We start from the raw sequence: 18788 nt of genomic DNA on the forward strand, positions 1-18788 counted from the left end.
GCTCCACCAGTGCACCTCAAAGCAGACATGGAAGGACCACTATCTAATAGGGGTGAGAAGGTAAATGTAGTCCCTCTTCCAGGCTGCGGGGACTACCCTCCCCTGTAGCAGAGATCTGTGTGTAACATCATTGCCACTGCTGTCTCCTGTCAGCATCACTGCCTCTCCATGACCTCTGGCAGCTGCCACCCACCCATGTGTCTTTCCTTAGTTTTGGGGGCCCTTAGGTTGATGTACCCACTGTTGGTCAAAATGGCATCACTTTGTTTTTCACTGGACACCCCTCGTTGTTGTGACGTGCTGGGACTGTGCGCCTGCATCCACAGAAGGCTCTCACACCCTCCTGCCTGAATCCTCCCTGGTTTCCCCTTCCCGTGTGCCCTGGGCTCTGTCCTGCTCCGTTCCTCAGGCACCTGCACGTGTTGTCAGTGTGAACAGCAACTGGCTGTCAACAACGGAGCAGGGGAGAGCTCCAGCATGCACTAACTTCCCAGTTTTCCACGAGTTAACAAAAAAGATTCATTTCTTGTGGATTGCAGTATTGCTTAAAAAAAAAAGCAAAAGAACAACAACTGGCTGTTACAATATCTGAAGTAGGAATGTTATTTCACAATGTCTGGCCGGGAGACAATACTGAATGTTGATATTTTTCTGTTCAGCACTTACAGTATCTGTTCTAACACACGGCTTATCGAGGGCAAGATTTCTCAAACATGCTTGGAAGATTTTATTTAGGACCCCAGTTTCAGTGGCTTCCTTTTCAGGGAACACTGAGCCTTTGGCAACTCTTAGTGGTTTTAGCTTTTGTCTTCACTGTTAGAGGTTCTCAGCACCTCTGAGAACACTGAGCCTTTGGCAACTCTTAGTGGTTTTAGCTTTTGTCTTCACTGTTAGAGGTTCTCAGCACCTCTCTTTTCAGATCTCTCTCTACTCAGTGCAGCAGCTTATTGAGCTATGTTTCAATGGGCATAAGCAGGGACCCAGCAAAGTTATTTTTTCAGTCTAAATTCTACCAGTTTTTCATATCTGCCCAGCAAGCTGCAGAGTTTTCACAAAATATTATACAGTCCTGGTGCTGTTGTTAGAGAAGCTTCACTGCAGCAAGCAGCTCCTGATTTAAATGCAATTACTGCCTCACAGCTGTTGCAGAACAGGGTTCTCAGGACACGGAGCTTCCCCCCAACCAGCTCCTTTTCTAAACAATCACTTGCATGTTGAATTCCTTAAAACTGAAGTAGCTTTTTTTTTCCCCCACATCCAAAAATTTTTAATAGCTGAGATAGCTGAGATCCTGGGAAAACCATTTAAATGCTGAGTGTGTGCTTCCCTCTGCGTGGGGAGCACCCCCCACCCTCGTCTCGGGGTGCCCAGTGCAGTGGCTGGTGAGAACTGAGCTCAGCGGCTGCTCCCCCTGCCCCTACAGGGGAAGGGGCTGTACCTGCAGAGCAGCGATGTGCAGTGTTTTGGGGAGCCTGTGCTGATCAGTGAGTGAGTGAGGTGGACAGTCAGGGCTGCTGGTCGTGGTCTTTGTCTTCCTTGGTAGCTGCTGTATCACGGAACAGATGAGTGAAGTGCTGGTTTTGGTGTGCTGCCCGGTTTTGCTTGGTTTCACAGTGAAGGTGTGGTGCACCTCTGCCACAGTCCCGTTACCTCCCACCTGGGCTCCTCAGTGCGGCCCCGGCGGCTCCTTCCCTGGGCAGGGCTGGCAGCTCCCTGGCAGACAGTGCTTCCAGAGAGGGATTTCCTACGAGGAAGTGGCTGCCACAGCAGAGCCCGAGTGTGTTCTGCTGCTCCCTGCAAGCACATCACCACCGCGAGGGCTCTGTCTCTGGAAGCCGCTGACGCTCCCGTTTTTCCCCCAGGTCATCCTCTTTCAGTACTGACTGCGCGGACTCTTCCTCACCTGTCCATGGCCCTACCAGCACCACTGCCCCTCAGCCGCTGACACAGCGCCCAGCCCACGGCAGCTGCCACCAGTCCCGCGGGAGAAGCTCAGATCCAGCACTCTCAGTTCTTTCCATTGACCAGCACCTCGCGTCCGCTCTGATTTCTCCAGCGACACTCTGTGTATGTGTGTGTTGAGTGCAGAGTTACATTTTACACTTGTTTCTTGTGGACTTGTAGAATGACCGTGAGTCTCTCCAAGGCAGTGCCAGACACAGTCAAAACTGGTGACTCTACTGTGCTTGCAAGTCTTGCTCCCAAACCCATGGGAATATGAACAACCCAGAACACGCTGAGTCTCAGGGGGGTCGATGATCACCTCTGAGCACAAAGGAAGGAGGAATTTATGTGGTTTGGCCTGATTCTCTTTTTGCACCAGTGAAGCAGTTCCTGGACATCCCTCCTTCTTTCCACTCGCACGTGTGAAATCTGAAATTGGCTTTTTGGCTCAGCAACTTGATACATAGACAGACCTTCCTGAAGGAAACTCGCAGGTAGCTGAGACTCCACTGAGTGGAAAACATGATGCCAGCTGGAAATAGGCAGTTTTTCTTCCTCCTCAAAGTGCTTTAGAATCACATGTCCTTTGATCACTCAAAGGTAAGTAAATCTTAGTGTTTTTCCCCCCGGTTTTATAGGAGGGGAAGCAGAGATGTCCGAAACTGAGAGGAACCATGAGGGTTGGTGGCAGAGCCAGGTTTAGCACCCTGAAGTTTTTGATTGCTGACTTGTTCTTAGAACACTGAATATCTCTCTCCTCTCACAGCCATCTGCCAAATCTTTTTTTTTTTAAAGTTTTTTACTCTTGTTCTTTATTAACAAGCTACTTTATTTCCTTGGAGTCATATTGGATCACAAATGGGTGATTTCAGAATGTACCTACAGAAAACTCTCAGACAATCCATACTCTGGGACTGGGAAACGCTCACTGGAAGGTGCCCATAAAGGTGTAGAAATGTTCTGCCCTGCTGTGGACTCGAGTCCAGTCAGTGGAAAGAGTTGGGTAGAAACTGGAGACCAGTTAAAAAGGTGAAAACCACAGTAAGGCCAGCGGGAACAGTCGCTAGCCAAGTGGACAGCAAGGGGATGGCATCTTCCTTTGGCAGCATCGCTCTGATTCCCTCTGCCCTCCTGTTCTCCCTTGCTGGGGTACGGCTGTCGGTCCTGCCAGGCCCTGGGATGAGGGTGCATCCCAGGAGAACTGCTGGGCTCACGGCAACAGCAAAGGAAGTGCTCAGCAGTCTGGCCCTAAGACAGGAAAAGGACTCTAAAATGATCCTTCATTGATGGTAATAACGAAAAGTAAACAAGTGACCTCTGCCAGCCCTTCTCAGTTTGCACCGAGCCAAGAGCAGGTCTGTAACAAAACCTCTCTCCACGCAAGCACATGGGCCTGTCCTGCTGTGAAGTGTCTGTGAGGCCGCTCTTCCAAGAATGTGAAAGCCTACCCTGAGCCACAGCTAGTGAGGGATATGACTGAACCATGTCCGAGGAGCAGGAGATGGGAATCCATCTGTTACATAACTTGTTTTTAATTGGAACTGTGTTTTCCTCTCTGGGAGATCCTGGATCAACCCCGACATGGGCCGGGTGGGCAGCCATCGCTCTGCTCTGGCCAGCCCGTATTGCACACGTGGGGGGCCTTCTCCTGCCCGTGTCCCTGAACTCCGTGTGACACCAGCAGCCAGACACATGGCTCCAGCTAAACCACGAGGAGCGCTCCAGAAATGGCGGGAGGAGATGGGGACGTCTGCTGAGGTCACCGAGATCTCTTGGTTTGAGAAGTAACTGAGTACAAGCACACATTGATATTGGTTGGAACAAATACACACACACACACACACACACATTGTTCTGTGTGTGTGTACATATATTAAGAGAGTGATGGTACTACCTTGGACAGTTGGGCCAGTATCTGTCTAATTGCAGCCAGCAGCTCTATTCCCAATTTAAAATGACATTTGAAAGGAGAGAGGGGAATTAAGAGAGGGGAATTAAGTCCACAAAATCTTATTGTCACCTCCCGATGTGTGAGTGACCATTTCCAGAGTGTGACCGGTGACAAGGCGCTCCTGCATGCCTGACCTGGCTGGAGCCGTCGCTGCAGAGGCGTCCCCTCAGGGAGGGGACAGTCACCAGTTGCTCCAGTTGCACCAGGTGCAGTCCTTTTTGTCCTTGTCCATAGCAATGAGGGAAAGATGGGTGTTCCCTTGGCTGGCTGTTGGTGACTGTTTGTCATCACAGGTTGAGGCGGTTGCTGTGTCCATGTGCCAGCCTTGAGATGCTTGTGGGGGCTGGGGGGTCACTGGGGCCTGACTTTTTTCTCCATTTGTGCTTGCACATCCTAATGACCATTTAGTTGTGGAATTAGTGCCATAAAAGAATGGATAGTTTTTTCATTTAAGACTGAAGGAGAGACTTCAGGCTGTAACTTGCCCTGACATCCCACAGTCTCTGAGATTGCCACAACTGTTCTGTTGAGGGAGAAAAGGGTTTGATGTGTTTCTCTCTTCTGTCATGGCAATACAATGAAAGGGAAACTATGAAATATGTATCTGCTAAATACCAACTTGATCAGAAAAAACACACTTGTGAAATGTCCTGGATGCCCAAGGGTTTGTAACTGATACCACGGCAGGGCCGGAGTGCAAGGCAGGGGCTGAGGGAATGTAGGTGTTTCTCTCCAGGGACGTGGGCTCACCACAGACTGTGCTCGGGGCACTTCCCCCCATAAGTAGCCAGGAGCAGCTTTGCTAATTCAGAAATCAGGCTCTGTTTATATTAAGCCCAAATTGTTTGCAAAAACTGGAAGCAATTCAGCTTGTGCAGTTTTAGAGCTAATTATGTGTATGGAAAATACTCAACTGTACCAAGAATGTAAGAAATCTTCTAATTTATTCAATACATTGTTTCACAACATATTTCACACTGACTGTTGCCACTGAACCAAACCTTATCTCAGGTCATTTGCATTCATCTCCTGTCTGTGGATTAAAAAAAAAATAAAATTAAAGTCATTCTCATTTTCTTAGTTTATTCAGTAATTGCCAGATGGGTTCTGGTGCAGCAATGCAGACTCCACGCACTAAACTTTTCCAGTTGCTATTTACAAACCCTTTTGCAGACAGAATCCACTGAAGACAGCCAGCGAAAGGCTCTTCACTCCAGTTTAACAAGGTAACTAACAGGGCTCAGCTCTGGAAGTGGGATGGTTTAAGGTTTTATCACCAGTGATTTTTTCTGGCTCATGCTGGTTAACCCAATGCCCGAGCTAAAGGTGCTTACACAACTCACTCATTGGGACGGGGAGTGGGAACCAATCCTGCACTACTATCAGTGATTTATCTGTAGGATGCCAACTAAACACCAGTTTTATTTCATCTGCCAATCATTTTGTTGTAGCATGTTGCAATTCTGCATGTCTTGGCTACAATGGTTAAAAAATTTTTTCTCTGAATGAGTGGACAGTCAAGACTAATATTTATTTTAAAAAAGTAAAACAAAATTGTAAGCACTTTTTGTAAAACCAATGTCTGTTTTGTTACATACTTTTAATGTTGTGCTTTGTAAATGTCTTATTTGTGTAATAAATAAAGTTAATGCAAGTAGAAGTGCTGGCACTTACATCCAGAAAATGATGTAATTCCATTTTATTTTATTTTTAAATACTTTCTGGCTTACTAATCAAGCAGCAACCCACCCAGTTTTCCCCTTTTATTATTTTGTTAAACTCTGGCTTCAGGAGAGTTCAACAAACGTTCGTAGTAAATGGATATAATTTCCTAGTTAGCAAACCAGTCATTAAAGAATACCTCTGGTGTACATTATTACAATGATCAATCAATATCAAAGTACTGAGCAAAAAGAGAGGAAAGGAATTCACCAGGACAGCTAACTAAAATCTGGGAAAATAATGTTGATTAAGATGGATTTGAATGACTTCAACACCGAATCTGAGGCACTCTTTTTAACAAATTGTTTTCAGGCTTAATAATGTTTATACATACTACACTGCACACCTCTCAGGAATATTATTGTGAGTACAGTCGGCTTTTTTGCCGTGGCTTTTGCTCAGCATGACTGATTAAATGATTATTTCCATTTTTGTTTGTGCTGACAAAGATGACAGAAAGATTATATTCCTGTCGAGGGAACGGGTGAGACAAATCCACGAGGACAAATTGCGCTTATTGTGAATCAGATTACCTGCTTTGCTGGAATATTGTCTAGGAAAAACTGTTTTATGGTTTCGGTTTGTGCTCAGTTGTTATATCCCAGGCTTTCCGGCAGGTCCGAAGGATCCATTCATGCTCATCATTGTCTGAAAGGGAGAGAAAGAGAATGTTAAATATCCCCATGTCAGATCTGCTCTTTGCATCCCTGGGGTCCAGCTCAAACAAGCCATTTTTCCTTTGAAAAATAAATCCATTTTTTAGCCATTGGCATTTCTTAGAACACATTTTTTTTGTTTGTTTAAAAGATCGTGTGCTGTTGTGTGGGAATTTGTCAAGGCAGGAGATACTGGATCTGTGGCAAGGACTGATTATTCATCTGTTTGATAAGCATAGCTTGGGTGAACTACAAGATTTACATGTACAGATTTTATATTTTGTCTTTTTGGGCAAAATATGGAGGAGAAATGTTGAAACAATCAGAAATTAAGAGAGGCATTTTTTAAATACTCTGGCTGTGTTCCTTGTTGGTTTATGAAAAGTGAAGGTAAAGAAAAATTTCTAGTAAAATCCCAGGTTCTCGTCTTCCAGCTTTTCTTTCCATGCTGTTTTTGAGATGTATGAGGTATTGATAAGCTGATGTAGTGGCTGAGAGATATTTTAGACCAACTCCTGAGTCCCTTGTTAGCATTCATGTCTGTCGTATTTATTCTGAGAGCATAATGACAGTGTGGAAAGAAAATAAAAGCAAAGACAATGTAGGAAAAAAAACTGACCAGCAAAGTTTGAATAGTAATTTTGTGCATGATTTACAAAAAAAATAGCTTGGTGGATGTTAAGTTGTGGCTTCTTAATTTCAGGGATTTAAATAGTCTTGTCTCCAAAAACTGTTCTGTAGCCATTTCTTTTGTGTTTGTGTAGGAGAAAAGAGATCTGTGTAGTAAACCAGGAAAAACAAACTTCAAAAAGCCTTGGAAAAAAACATTGAAGTATTACTTAAAACAATACCTGTAATTTTTTAAATATAAATGAAATATATTCAAGCTGCTTCTTGTGTTTACCACTGTCTTAACAAATTCATATTAGCTGCTTGTGATGTGTGTAAAAATCTTAATTTTGAGGATTTGTGGCAGCCCTTGTTACGTAAAAGAACAGATGACTGGGAGGAGGACGGAGCTGAGTGGGTGTAACCCCGGTGCTGCGACCATCACGGTCCCATTTATTCACACTGCTGAGCACTCTGCTTAGGCAGGTCAGAAAAAACGGAGAAAGAAGCATGTTACTTCTTTAGGAGTCAAATTTTCATGGAGATCTTTTGATTGTGGAGTTGTACCTTTATGTTAAAGCGACAGAGGAGCATTTGAAATGCAAAAGGCAGGAAGGTCCTGGGAATGATGTGTTAAGCTCAGAAGTTCCCAGAGGGGTATGTGACAAATTCTGATGCACAAGTCCTCAAGCCTGGGGGTTAATCCCATTGACTGTGGTGGCTCGTGAATCAAGTCAGCTTTGTCTTTCCTTTTTTCTTTCATTGCTGGCTGAGTGAGTCGGGCACACACCCATAACGTGCTGCTCACATGCTCACACACAGCTCTGCTGGCATCCTGGTGAGGGCAGAAAGCATCCTGGTGAAAGGAGGAAAGCATCCTGGTGGAGGCAGGAAAGCACGTGCCAAGGTGCTTGCTTTAATGACTGCAAAATGTTCATAATTTGGATAGAATAGTTAAATTCAGCTCTTTCTGTGTTTCACTGGTCTCTTTTTTATTCCTTATAGATTCATAGATCCATTACAACATACCCCGTTAATGGCACATTTCTAATATGGGTATAAAGTAGGAGAAAATAGATGCTGAAAAAACATGCTAAAAGGGAAATTAAAAACATGAGCACTGAATCTTGCTTAAAGACCACGCAATCCTCACGGGCAGATTCCACTGAGGGCTGCAACAGGAATGCAAATGTGGTCCTTAAGCTTTCTTAAAAACAACATCCAAGCCATGATCAATGTGCTGGCTTTTGTTCTATGCTCTAGGTGTTGCAGATGTGAGCCTGTGACAGATGTTGTCCAGTCTGTGTGGCTCTGTGGCTTTAGCTGGAATTGCCTTAACCAAAAAAAATAGTTTATCTGAGCTTGTAATAACTGCATGAAAAGGAAACTTTTGTCTATTTGTGTCATGGTGAAGGAATAAGAAAACTTAGAGATGCTGTGTATCACCACGTTTGGCTGGTAGCTGGGCACACCTGGCTCACCTGAGCACTAGAAACAACCAGCCTGAGTCTGTCTGAGCCTTTGACAGCACTCACTCAGCTGAGTATCAAGGGTGTAAGCACAAAGAAAGGCAGATGTAACTTGGCTTCACAGGTTTCCAACATACCCTTGGTTTGCCCAGATTGTTTCCTTCTGCACTCTGGGATTTCCTGGTCTCCTAGGAAAGCACCCAGGACAAGTCACTCCATGGATCTTAGCCCTGCCAGACTGGTTCCAAAATGTCTTGGTTCATGCAGTGATCTGAGCCCGCGCAAATTAAATACGTGTCCATAAGCCCTGCTTAACCTGCACATACTTTAACCAGATGTAAAAACTGAACGAGCAATGTGAATTTCAGCTTCATGTATGAAAAGGAAAAATAGATGTAATGACTCAACATAAAGTAGATCCCTAGAACTGCCATCCAACCCAGTGTGATGTACAACTGGTCCGTGGTCCAGGTAATGGGAAATGAAAGAATTGATCCAGGATAGGAAGAAGAACCACAGCCCAGAGATGAGAATGGCTCCAGGGCTGGCTATGGGAGAGGAGGCAGGGAAATATTAGAATGTAAAGAGTTAAGCTATGGTAAAACATACTTTTGCTACACTAAAGAAGACTGGTTGATAATTACTGTAGTTTTAGGGCTATTTGAATCAGTGCAGCTGCAACCTCTTCAGTAGTAACCCCTGAAACAAGACAAACTGGGTTTATTGTACTGAACAAGTCTTAAAGCTCCTCCCTGATTGTTAGTAATTGGCAGCAATGGACTTAACAGCCTCTTGACTACCCTTTTTACACTCTACCTGACTGTGCAGCTAACAATTTAAATCACAGATGCCGATCCTTCTTTGTGGCAGCTGCTTGTTAACTACACGTTCCTCTTTTTCTGTCACTGGCTGCTTCCATAACCCTGCAACACCAGGGTTAGATTGGAGAATCACATTTCATCAATATTTAAAATGGAATTAAACCTTGAAGTTTGATTAATGCTACCAGATAGTGAGTTGTAATTACTATTTTGCAAATTGCAATTGTTTGAATATGTTAATATGATTGTCTAAGCACATCTTCACCTTCAGAAGTAATTTTCCTTTTAAAAAAGATTTGAAAAAAATACAAACTCTTAAATCAGTGCTAAATTATCACCCTGTGCACAATTAGGTGGAATGGGGCTCTTGGTGTGGTGTGCTGAATTTTGTGTCAGCATATTCATCTTTAAAAGTTTATCCATTTTTTTAGATTTTCCTCAGTAGAATAAACAGTGATGGAACAGACTTTGCTGAAAGAGGACTAACCATGCTGGTATTCGAAGGTAAAGGAAAAAAGCTTTGTCTGAGCATTTCACTGCAATCTGGTATATCCCTGTGCAGTTAGTAAATGTTACCCAGTTATTTCTTCCCAAGTCAGTGAAATATAATCATTATTATCATGACATATTATTGGAATCTTGAAACTGAGACAGCAAAAGATTGTAATGGACGAGCTCTTGAATTATTTCCTTGTGTCTCAATCAAAAATGAGATCAGATTCTAGCACCCACTAAATATATCTTGAATACCGTGGGTGAGATCCTCAGCCAGCCCACACTGGGACAGCTTCTCTGTTATTTTTTGTGATTAATTCAGGCTGTTTTCATTAAGCAGGCAGAGGCACATGGAGCCAACCCCGGCAGGCACCTGCAAGACTGGTCCCCAGAAACAGCATCTGCCCACAATAGGTGATTAACCAGGGGTGCAAGTGCTCCTGATCTCCTGTTGGACACTGTCCACACAGCCAACAGGTCAGTCTGGAGGGTCTCTTTAGGTAAATAAGACCCAGCTAAAGCTGTTGGTTGTAATGTGTTCCTGTAAGTAGCCCATCTCAAAATTGGTTCTTCTCACCAAATATTGCTTGGCAAGTCTCTGCCTTGTTTTGGGGGGCTTTAGGGGAAGTTCCAAATGTCAGCAAAGTCACACAGGTGTTGCAACTGCTGTTAGGTGTATTCCACAGTAAGCTCAAGCTGCAGCCCACTTAAATCAGTGGATTTCTGCTCTCTGCAAAATGAAACCACTTGCCTCCTTTCCAATGTTCAGGCTAAAAGCAGTGGCAGAAGAGATTTCCCCAAATACCACGCTCCAGATTTATCTCTCATCTGGGATTAGAAACAGCTGAAAATTCAGGGTGGCCTTGCTTCAGGGTGCTTTCAAGGGATGACATGAAAACACACTGTAATTTAGGTGCGTTTAATCTTCCTATATTAAATGCATATTGCAAAGTTTAGAATTATTTGCTTCTAACTATCGTGTTTCTGGGTTGCTTATGGAAACCTCAGCTGTGAGAGACTTCTGAGGACTCTGCATGCTTAGGTGCCTGCCACGGCACAGAGCTGAGACTGTCAGCACAGGCACTATTGTCATGGAGGCTTCTCTTAACTATTGCTTTCCCAGGAAACCACCGAGAAGTTGTGTTGAAATCAGAATACTCAGTGGCTTAAACAGGGAAAAACCTACATTGCTCACCTTTAGAACCTTGTCTGAGCATGCCAGGTCTTTGTAGCTGTATGTGTTCCTGGTGTCTTAGATGCTGTCTCTACGCTGGAGGCCTGGTGCACTCTGAAATTCAGATCCGTGGCTCCCTCCCCTGCCCAAGAGCAAGGTGGGACCAGATGTGAGTGGGTGTCATCCCTTTGTGTGCTCTGTTAGAGCCCGTGTGAGCGACAAGGGGAGTCAGTCGGTGTCCCTGGGATGTGCCCTCACCAGGCCAGGGAGCGCTCAGAGCCCTGGCACGGCCGGAGGCCCAGCCCTGCTCAGCTTTCCGTGCCCATGCTTTGGAAGGGTGTGTTTACAACACACCATCCTTGAGCAGCAGCTGGGCTTCCTCTCTGTTTGCAGAGGGCCAAGCACATGCAGCCCATTGTAAACAACAATATCACTGAATTCTTTCACATCCCTGACTCCTCCCAGCACCCGCAGCGCAGTTTATCGCAGTTTATCGTGTTCTCCCACTGCACAATCACAGTGACATGTGATAGCATCTCAGCCATGGGTTCTGCCTGGCACACCCCTTCCATTTCCACTGCTCCCTCCGGGTCCCTACCACCCCTTTCCTTACTGCACCTGACCCCACCAACGTCAAGGCTGGCAAGAAAACAGAAAATGTGTTCTCAATTAACCTTTGCTTCCACCCACAAATTCTCACCCTTCCATTCTCTTTTAATTACTGTCATTCCAAAATGGCCCCCAAATGAACTTTCCATCTCTTGTAAAACTTGTTTTCACATGAACTGTATATTGAATGTAAGTGCCTATAGGACTCGTGTGTAACCTATTTAATGGATTCACAATAGGATGGTTAGCACCCAAACAAAGGTGTTATTCTTGGCATGCCACTCTTTGGAACTGAAACTTCCACAGTTTTCAAAAAGATAAGACCAGGAAACCAGAAGGAACAATATATCTGCAAAAGCTATAGCTACTGAAATTACCATAGTAACTTACATCATGATGCAAATATTAATATTATCATTGCTGGCTTTAGTCTGGAATATAAATTATCTTGGTTCATAATCTATTTTGCTGAATGGAGGACATTTTAGATTAAAACATATAATCCAAATTTAATCTAAAAATATTCTTGGTTGCTCAGATGAGAAGTCTCCAAGTATCTCTGTCTGTCACCTGAGCAGACTTTGACACTGTGAAAGACATATGTATGAATTTTGCAATGGCATCCAAAATGTGCCTGATCTTAACACATTTCTATATAAAAAGATATGAAAAGAGCATATGACGGGTAGGAAAATTGGTCCAACATTTTAAGAAGTGTTTAGGGTAAAGTAAGAAAAAAAAAAAGAAGGGTAAGAAAACACCCCCAACTTCTCATAGGAGTCTGGGATCTTCATTTTAAATGAAGCAGACTCAATTTCCCTCTGCCACCTTCACTGCTCAGCCATTTGCCTTGCCCACTCAGCAGTCCCAGTGTGATCTTGCCAGGGTTCTGCCTCTCCTCCTGCTGAGATTTGGCTCCTCAACTAATTTATCTGTTAAGCATTGGGTATTTAGATCCAGAGCTCTGACATCAGAACAAAAGCTATCTAAGTAAAAAATAGGAAGAGGTAGATAAGTGGCACTTGGAGATCCAGATCAAAGAGTTATAATACAATTTCTGACCTGCTTCTGGATGTAATACTTTTCAAAGCTTCTGACTACCCCAGAGTCTGGAAAGCAAGTACCAGAATACTGGAATTGTATGAATGTGGCTAAAAACCTATATCCTGGGACTAGATGCAAGGGAAAAAAGTATGTGGGAGATGGAGGAGACAAGACCAGGAGGTGAATTTGTAGGTAGCTCTGTAGAGCCTTGTGGGCAAAGAGAAGAAGCTGAGTGCCAAGGCAGAGAGAGAAAATATTTTTTGCAGTGGTATTTTGGAGGAACATGAATCAAAGATGCCAGAAAGAGGAATTAGCAGTAAAAAGGACAAGCACTCCAGCTGTTGCAAGAAAAGCAAAGGGCTACTCACATTCGTATGCTCTACTTGTGTAAACGGAGAGCAGTGTTGGCTCTCTGCTTTACAACCCTGCTTTCAGAAATAAGTTTGTCAGCCAAAGTAAAGAGAAAAAGATCAATGGATTGCAATAAATGGCATTTAACATAAAAATGAGTAAAATTTACAATCCCGTTAACTTGTTAAATGTTACAAAATCAGCAAACAATAGACACAATTTGTTTTGTTCAGAGCCCAGAGGTAGAGACCAAATCCTCTAAATTAATTTCTGCAAAAGCTGGGGTTTTTTTCCAAACAGGTCTGGATCCTATTCGTTGTAGAATATACTGATTACCAACTATTTTTAAGAGCTTTACACAAACATTATTTCTTTTGTTGTGTGAAATGCAGAATCAGCCATCTGGCAAATGCCCCAGAGCTAAAATCTTTTACATGACATATAATTCAAAATGATTAAATATACAACAGAAAATAGCTATAGCATTGCACTTAAAATAGCATGAACTTTTACTGCCGATCAAAACTGATTTCTTTAGCTTAACAAGTATCCAAAGAACAATTATTTGAAGAGCTTTTAAGAGTTTCAATATGTAGGAACTAAACCTCATCTAAATTCAGTATCTTAAGTCAAATAAAAAAGAAACAAATGTACAAAAGATTAAATGGTCCTGCCTTATAAGTAGACATTTAAATCTATGGGAAGCTAAATTCATTCGAACAAAAATCCCATATTCCCTCTGTATGTGTATTGCTGGGGCTTTCCTCTCCTTGCTCAGGGCATCTGCCAAAACAACTCGTACATTCTTAGGCAATGACTAGGGACTAGCCTGGAATCAGGCTGTTCATCCACTCCCTCCATCATCAGAAAGGGCAATTTCAAAGAAGAACAGGGAATAAAGCTCTGTGCATGATCCCTCAGTGCAGTCAATCTTTTTTCCTGCACCACAGTCGACTCGAAGTTAAACTTGCTGTCTTTTTTCCAGAAATACTCCAGGCCTGAAAAATTGCCAGGTCCTCATCCCACACCCAATTCTCCAGTAGTTTCTGAGAAAGAGCACGCAAACATCTGCATGTATTTGGGGTATATGAGGGTAGGTACAGAAATATTACCCTGAGCGATTATTGAGTGGTTATGGCTGTTTCTCAACTACATTTTTCAGGCAAGTCAAAGTCTACGTTTCCCAAAAAGCACTTGGTGTAAGTCAAATCTGAGTTGTAAGGAAAAAAAGTCCGAATGTAGGAAATTTCTCTCATGGATTTGCATAGCTGGATAAAAACCTGAAATGGTTGAACATATCATTGTCGACTGTCCAAAAAATTTGTGCTTCTCAGTCCTCTCAGACCAAGCATGAGAGCCTCTAACCCAAGGTAACAACATGAGGAAACTGTAAGTCTGTGATTATTAAGGCTTAGAATTAAAATGGCTTTGCCTCCTTGCCTGGGGAGTCAGCCCAGCCTCACAACCAAGGAACCTCAGATGTTCTAACCCCAGACTTCTCTAAACTATACGAAAATAATGTTCTTGAATCTTGACCTTTTCAGCTTGTAATGATTCCTGAAGCAGCAGGATTTTTCCTGCTGCTTTTCACAAGACTTTCAGGCTTGTAGAAATGCTGATTGCTGGCTGGCTTGGGACTGCAGTAACACCAAACCCCTCTTAATAAGACACTTGTTCTGGTATTCTGGACCTAATCCTGCTGTTAATTCAGTTCCCTGACTGAGCTCTGAGTGAAAAGGCAGATTTTGTGTCTTTCTGTGTCTTTTGATTTATAGTAAGAGGTACAAGTATATTCCAGGTAATATTGACTGCAGAAGAAATATGAAAATAGTAGAGCAAAAATCCTCATATTAAAAGAGGAAAAGCATGTTTTATATTATTTAACCCATCCCTGGGAAAACCACAGGAGAAACAAGGCAATTTTCATCAGAAATACCTTTGCTTTTCATCAAGACAGGCAGGTGACCCAGGCAATCTCCTGAGGTCTTTTCCATCTCAGTATAAAAAATTTCCTATTTTTGATGGTATTTGCTTTTTGAAAGTTATGGGCTTCTCTGATATTCAGAGGGCCTAAAACTTGACTGTCACAACTCTTCTTGTACCTCCCTGCTTCGCATTAAAAAATAACATCTTGTAGTTTCTACTTCTCACTGAAAAACTGGGAAATAAAAAAAATTGACCAAACTCTGTTACAAAGGTGCCAGGAGTCCTGTTTCTGGGGGAAAAAAAAGAGGAATACTCCTGGTGAAACAGGAGCCTGGTCCCAGTATCTATTCAAAATAAACAACGTATCTCCTTACAAATGAGCCTTCCCATTCTTATTTATGTGCTCAATTTTGCGTACTTCGCAATACTGGAAAAAAGAAAAGCTTGAAGAACACATGGAGAATCAAGAGAAATTTGAGCATCCCCAAGGAAACAGAGGTTTAGGGACGGAGTAATAACTGCGAGGCTGTAATGAGAATTTGGAAAACTTCGCTAGATAAAAACGTATAACAAAGCTGTTGCTGTCATCTCATTCCCTGGGCCTGATTATGTTTTCACGATGGGCCTTTGCACTGCTCTAGCAGCGAGAGCTCTCTGAGTAAATGAGTATCAGACCTCCGAGCTAGCGAAGTGCAGGGCTTGCCAGACTCCTCAGGAGTCTCTGTGGTGCTCGACATCCTCTCATCTCCACAGAGAAGTGCTGGAAGCAAACTCAGGAGTTTCAAATGGCGGCTGCTTTCCTCTCCTCTGGAACGGTACCTGGATGCTGCCAGTCTGGAGGCAAGGCCGTGCCAAAGCTCAGTGATGCCTCACTCTCCTCCACAAACAGCCCAGAAACAATTAGGAATTGCTTCATAATAGGGCCAGGGTGAAAGGTGAGGACTGGAGTATTCTGAAGCCTGCTGCCAGGGCTGAGGAAGACAGTGTCATTTTGGTAAACCTGTCAAGCTGTTGTAAGATCTTCCTGAATGCTTCCTACCATCTGCTTTTGATGCTTTCAAGACTTGGCTGGAAGCCTGGAGGTTTTCCTGCTCTTTCCTGCCCAACCTATAATGGAGTAATTCTGGATCTGTTCCCTGTCATCTCAGCCTCTTCCTCAGTTTCTTCTGCTTACAGCTGGGGTTTTTTTAATTTTTTTTTTCTCTTTACTTCAGTGGCCTTGTGCCCTGAATCATCTCTCCTGGGGCGGCAAGAGTTCCTCTGATGTTGAACAAGTGCCGGGTTTTTCAATTGTGTTCATGTTCTTGAGAGGAAGGGTCTGGCCTACATGACACATTCCTTCTTCACACTCACATCAACAACTTTAACTTTGTGTCCAGGCTCTGGCTGGAAGGGCCACACAAAGCCCATCTCCATGACTCTCTCAGGCTGCACGCTGTGCCGGGCTGCTGAGCCAATATTGATTGATATAATTTGTAGGGTTTGAGATAAATGTCATAAAGGACAATGAGTTCAAAGAACAGATTAAAAAACAATAAATTGAATTCCAAGGCGTTCCCTCCTGTACTAATCTGTGTAGGTTCCTGTGTTTTTGGAAAGCATGTTGCTTATCTTCCTCATCAGTAGGCCCACTGCATTCCAGTATTTTGGATCGATGCCATTTGTAATAATCTAGATCAGTTTTTATTCAACGTTTATAAAACAGGCCATGTATCACAGGGTATATTTTATAGCAGATGGTATCTCCAATTCATTTAACCCCCCCCACTTCCCTCCTCCAATATCACAGTGCACACTCACAAAAGCTCTTGAAAGTAGAGTAGAGCAGAATTTTTTTACAACAAATAGTAAATTTGCTGAAAAATGGAGTTTCCAAGCAACAAAAACTGTAGCACACTGAAAATGAAATGTTCTGTTTTCTAGAAAAAAAGAGGTTTTGCAATTTGGACATTTGAGAAAAAAAAAAAAAAAGCAGGGTGGGTGGTTGCTTTCAGAAATCAGTTTCATTTTAAAAACGTCTGCACTGAAAAGGTGATAAACACAAAGATTAAATAGCCAGAACACAAATTAGGTTTTCTTCAGGTCAGATTAAATTTTTTGAGTTATCCCAATGTCAACTGTTTGAGGATATTCTGTGGCTTTTAATTTGAAAAGTTTCTCTTTTGGCTTGGTAAGAACTAATTTTCCCCAAGGCTTATTAATTTGGGGACTTATCCATGTATTTGCCAGAGTCTACTCCAAATACAGCTCTCCAAGGTGAAGGTTTCCTGTTCAGGAAGGTAAGACCCAGACTCATTTTAATAAACTGGACTATTCCAACATGTAGAGATAAGCACATGCTTAAGCACTTTTCTGGTTCACAACATGGAGCTTTTCAGCTTTCAGGATCAGTGACGTGCCACTCACAACCACTCCCTTGCTTGAGATCATAACAGAAGAGACTGAAGATTTTTCTGAGATTAACATACCAAATGCTAATAAAATGTATTTATTCATATATGCTTGGGAATACTTCATTGTAATTTTACAAAATATTATTTGTACAGCTCTGGGGATACATAAATCACCGAAAAAACAAATAAGTTAAAGATATTTTACCTCAGTGATAATAGAACCAAGTCATGGAGTTGTTTATATTTTGGCTTTAATCAGGCAACCTAGAAGATATGAGAAATAAACTCTTCATAGTTTACCTTGCAGAAGAAGTTAAATCATACCTGCATTTCTCAGAAACTTGTGTTTGTAGTCAACAACAACTCTGGTTTTGGGGTTATAGAATCCATCCCCACAGTCATAACAACCTTCTGGGATTATTTTGGGAGGATCCAGGTTTGTAAGCTGAGGAATGCCTGAAGGGGAAAAACAAGGTTTGATTTTTTAAAAAATTTATGCCTTTGATCAAGATAACTAACATACATCTCCATGGTGTTTGCTATAAAAACAACATAGTTACTTCACAATAAATTTTGTAAAGCATTTTGTCAATTTTGCAGATGTGGAAAATGAAAATGGAAAAATGCACACACGAAGATTGTGTGATAATAAACTGTCACTTTGATTTCCTCATTCACAGTCCTGGGATTCAGCCCACCAAGTTAACATTACAAGTACAACCCTAAAATCCAAAATGGGGCCAGGAGAGACTTGCTGGCCTCACAGAACTCCATGTCATCGCTAAAATATTCTATGTATTGTGTGTATTATGTTACAGATTTTACTCACTTTTTTCCTTGTAAATCCACCTTTTGACTACAATAAACAATAACATTATAGAAGTCTTTAGCAAAAACATAGACTGAACACAAACCTACTAAAAAGCTACGTGGGGCAGATGCATGAAACTTCATTTGATGTCCTGGATGCAAACTAATTGCCTTTGCTCAGCTTTTCTGTATCAAAAGCACCCTGCTGGTGCAGTGAGGGTGAAAGGTATAAAAGGGTTAATCAGGATATCAAAAGCTGTAGATAATAAAGCCCTGTCCTGTGGGTCATCACTCCAAGAGACCCGCTATGGATGCAGTGCTGCATCCCAGGCTGTGCTGGTGGAAGGTGGTGTCCACATTCTTCTGGCAGCGTCTTAGGGTTGTATGAAATTAGCCAGAGCATTTCTGCTCCATGTTACTCATGTAGCCGAATTAATCTTTCTTAAGCAAAGTTGTTAGTTTAATTCCTTCCAGACTCTTAGGATCGCAAACGCAATTTAGTACCTGGCGGTTTAAAACCAGAACAGATTTCTGTATAAAATCTTCTGTCGTAGCCATCGCAGTAATGCCATTTTTCCTCATCGTATTCGAGACCATCTGCAAAAGTGAATTTCCCCTGCAAAACATGTTTAAGTGCAGAGTTAATAAACATGATGGATGGACGGAACGCCAAGGCCAGGTTGCACCGGCAGAGCCCCAGCAGGGCCAGCGCGGCTCCGCTCGGCTTTTGTCGGGAATCCTGTCTGCGGTGCCCGGCCGCCAGCAGCCTCTCCCCACCCCGAGGGGCCGACCTCTGTCTTGGCTCGCGAAATCA

At 42.9% G+C, this 18788-nt stretch overlaps 2 protein-coding genes across 3 annotated transcripts in view; both read left to right on the top strand.

The window, feature by feature from the left end:
- LHX6 (LIM homeobox 6) overlaps positions 1-5570 on the top strand; it is a 10595-nt gene extending 5025 nt beyond the window's left edge. Inside the window, exons 5-6 of one of the 2 annotated variants that reach the window (XM_017745626.1) lie at positions 1863-2544; positions 2768-5570. In XM_017745626.1, the coding sequence (XP_017601115.1) occupies positions 1863-1945 (83 nt within the window). In that variant the 3' untranslated portion in view covers positions 1946-2544; positions 2768-5570. Of the gene's footprint in view, positions 1-1862 lie in introns of both variants that reach the window. The other variant, XM_008642155.2, reaches the window with a different exon arrangement.
- Positions 5571-16479: 10909 nt separating this feature from the next.
- The window catches only part of NDUFA8 (NADH:ubiquinone oxidoreductase subunit A8), a 5386-nt gene continuing 3077 nt past the window's right edge, over positions 16480-18788 (top strand). The window contains exons 1-2 of the mRNA XM_017745391.1: positions 16480-16491; positions 16843-16853. Of these exons, the coding sequence (XP_017600880.1) occupies positions 16480-16491; positions 16843-16853 (23 nt within the window). The remainder of the gene's footprint in view (positions 16492-16842; positions 16854-18788) is intronic.

This window comes from Corvus brachyrhynchos, unplaced genomic scaffold (assembly GCF_000691975.1).
Source record: "Corvus brachyrhynchos isolate BGI_N302 unplaced genomic scaffold, ASM69197v1 scaffold59, whole genome shotgun sequence".
NCBI classification, from domain to species: Eukaryota; Metazoa; Chordata; class Aves; order Passeriformes; family Corvidae; genus Corvus; species Corvus brachyrhynchos.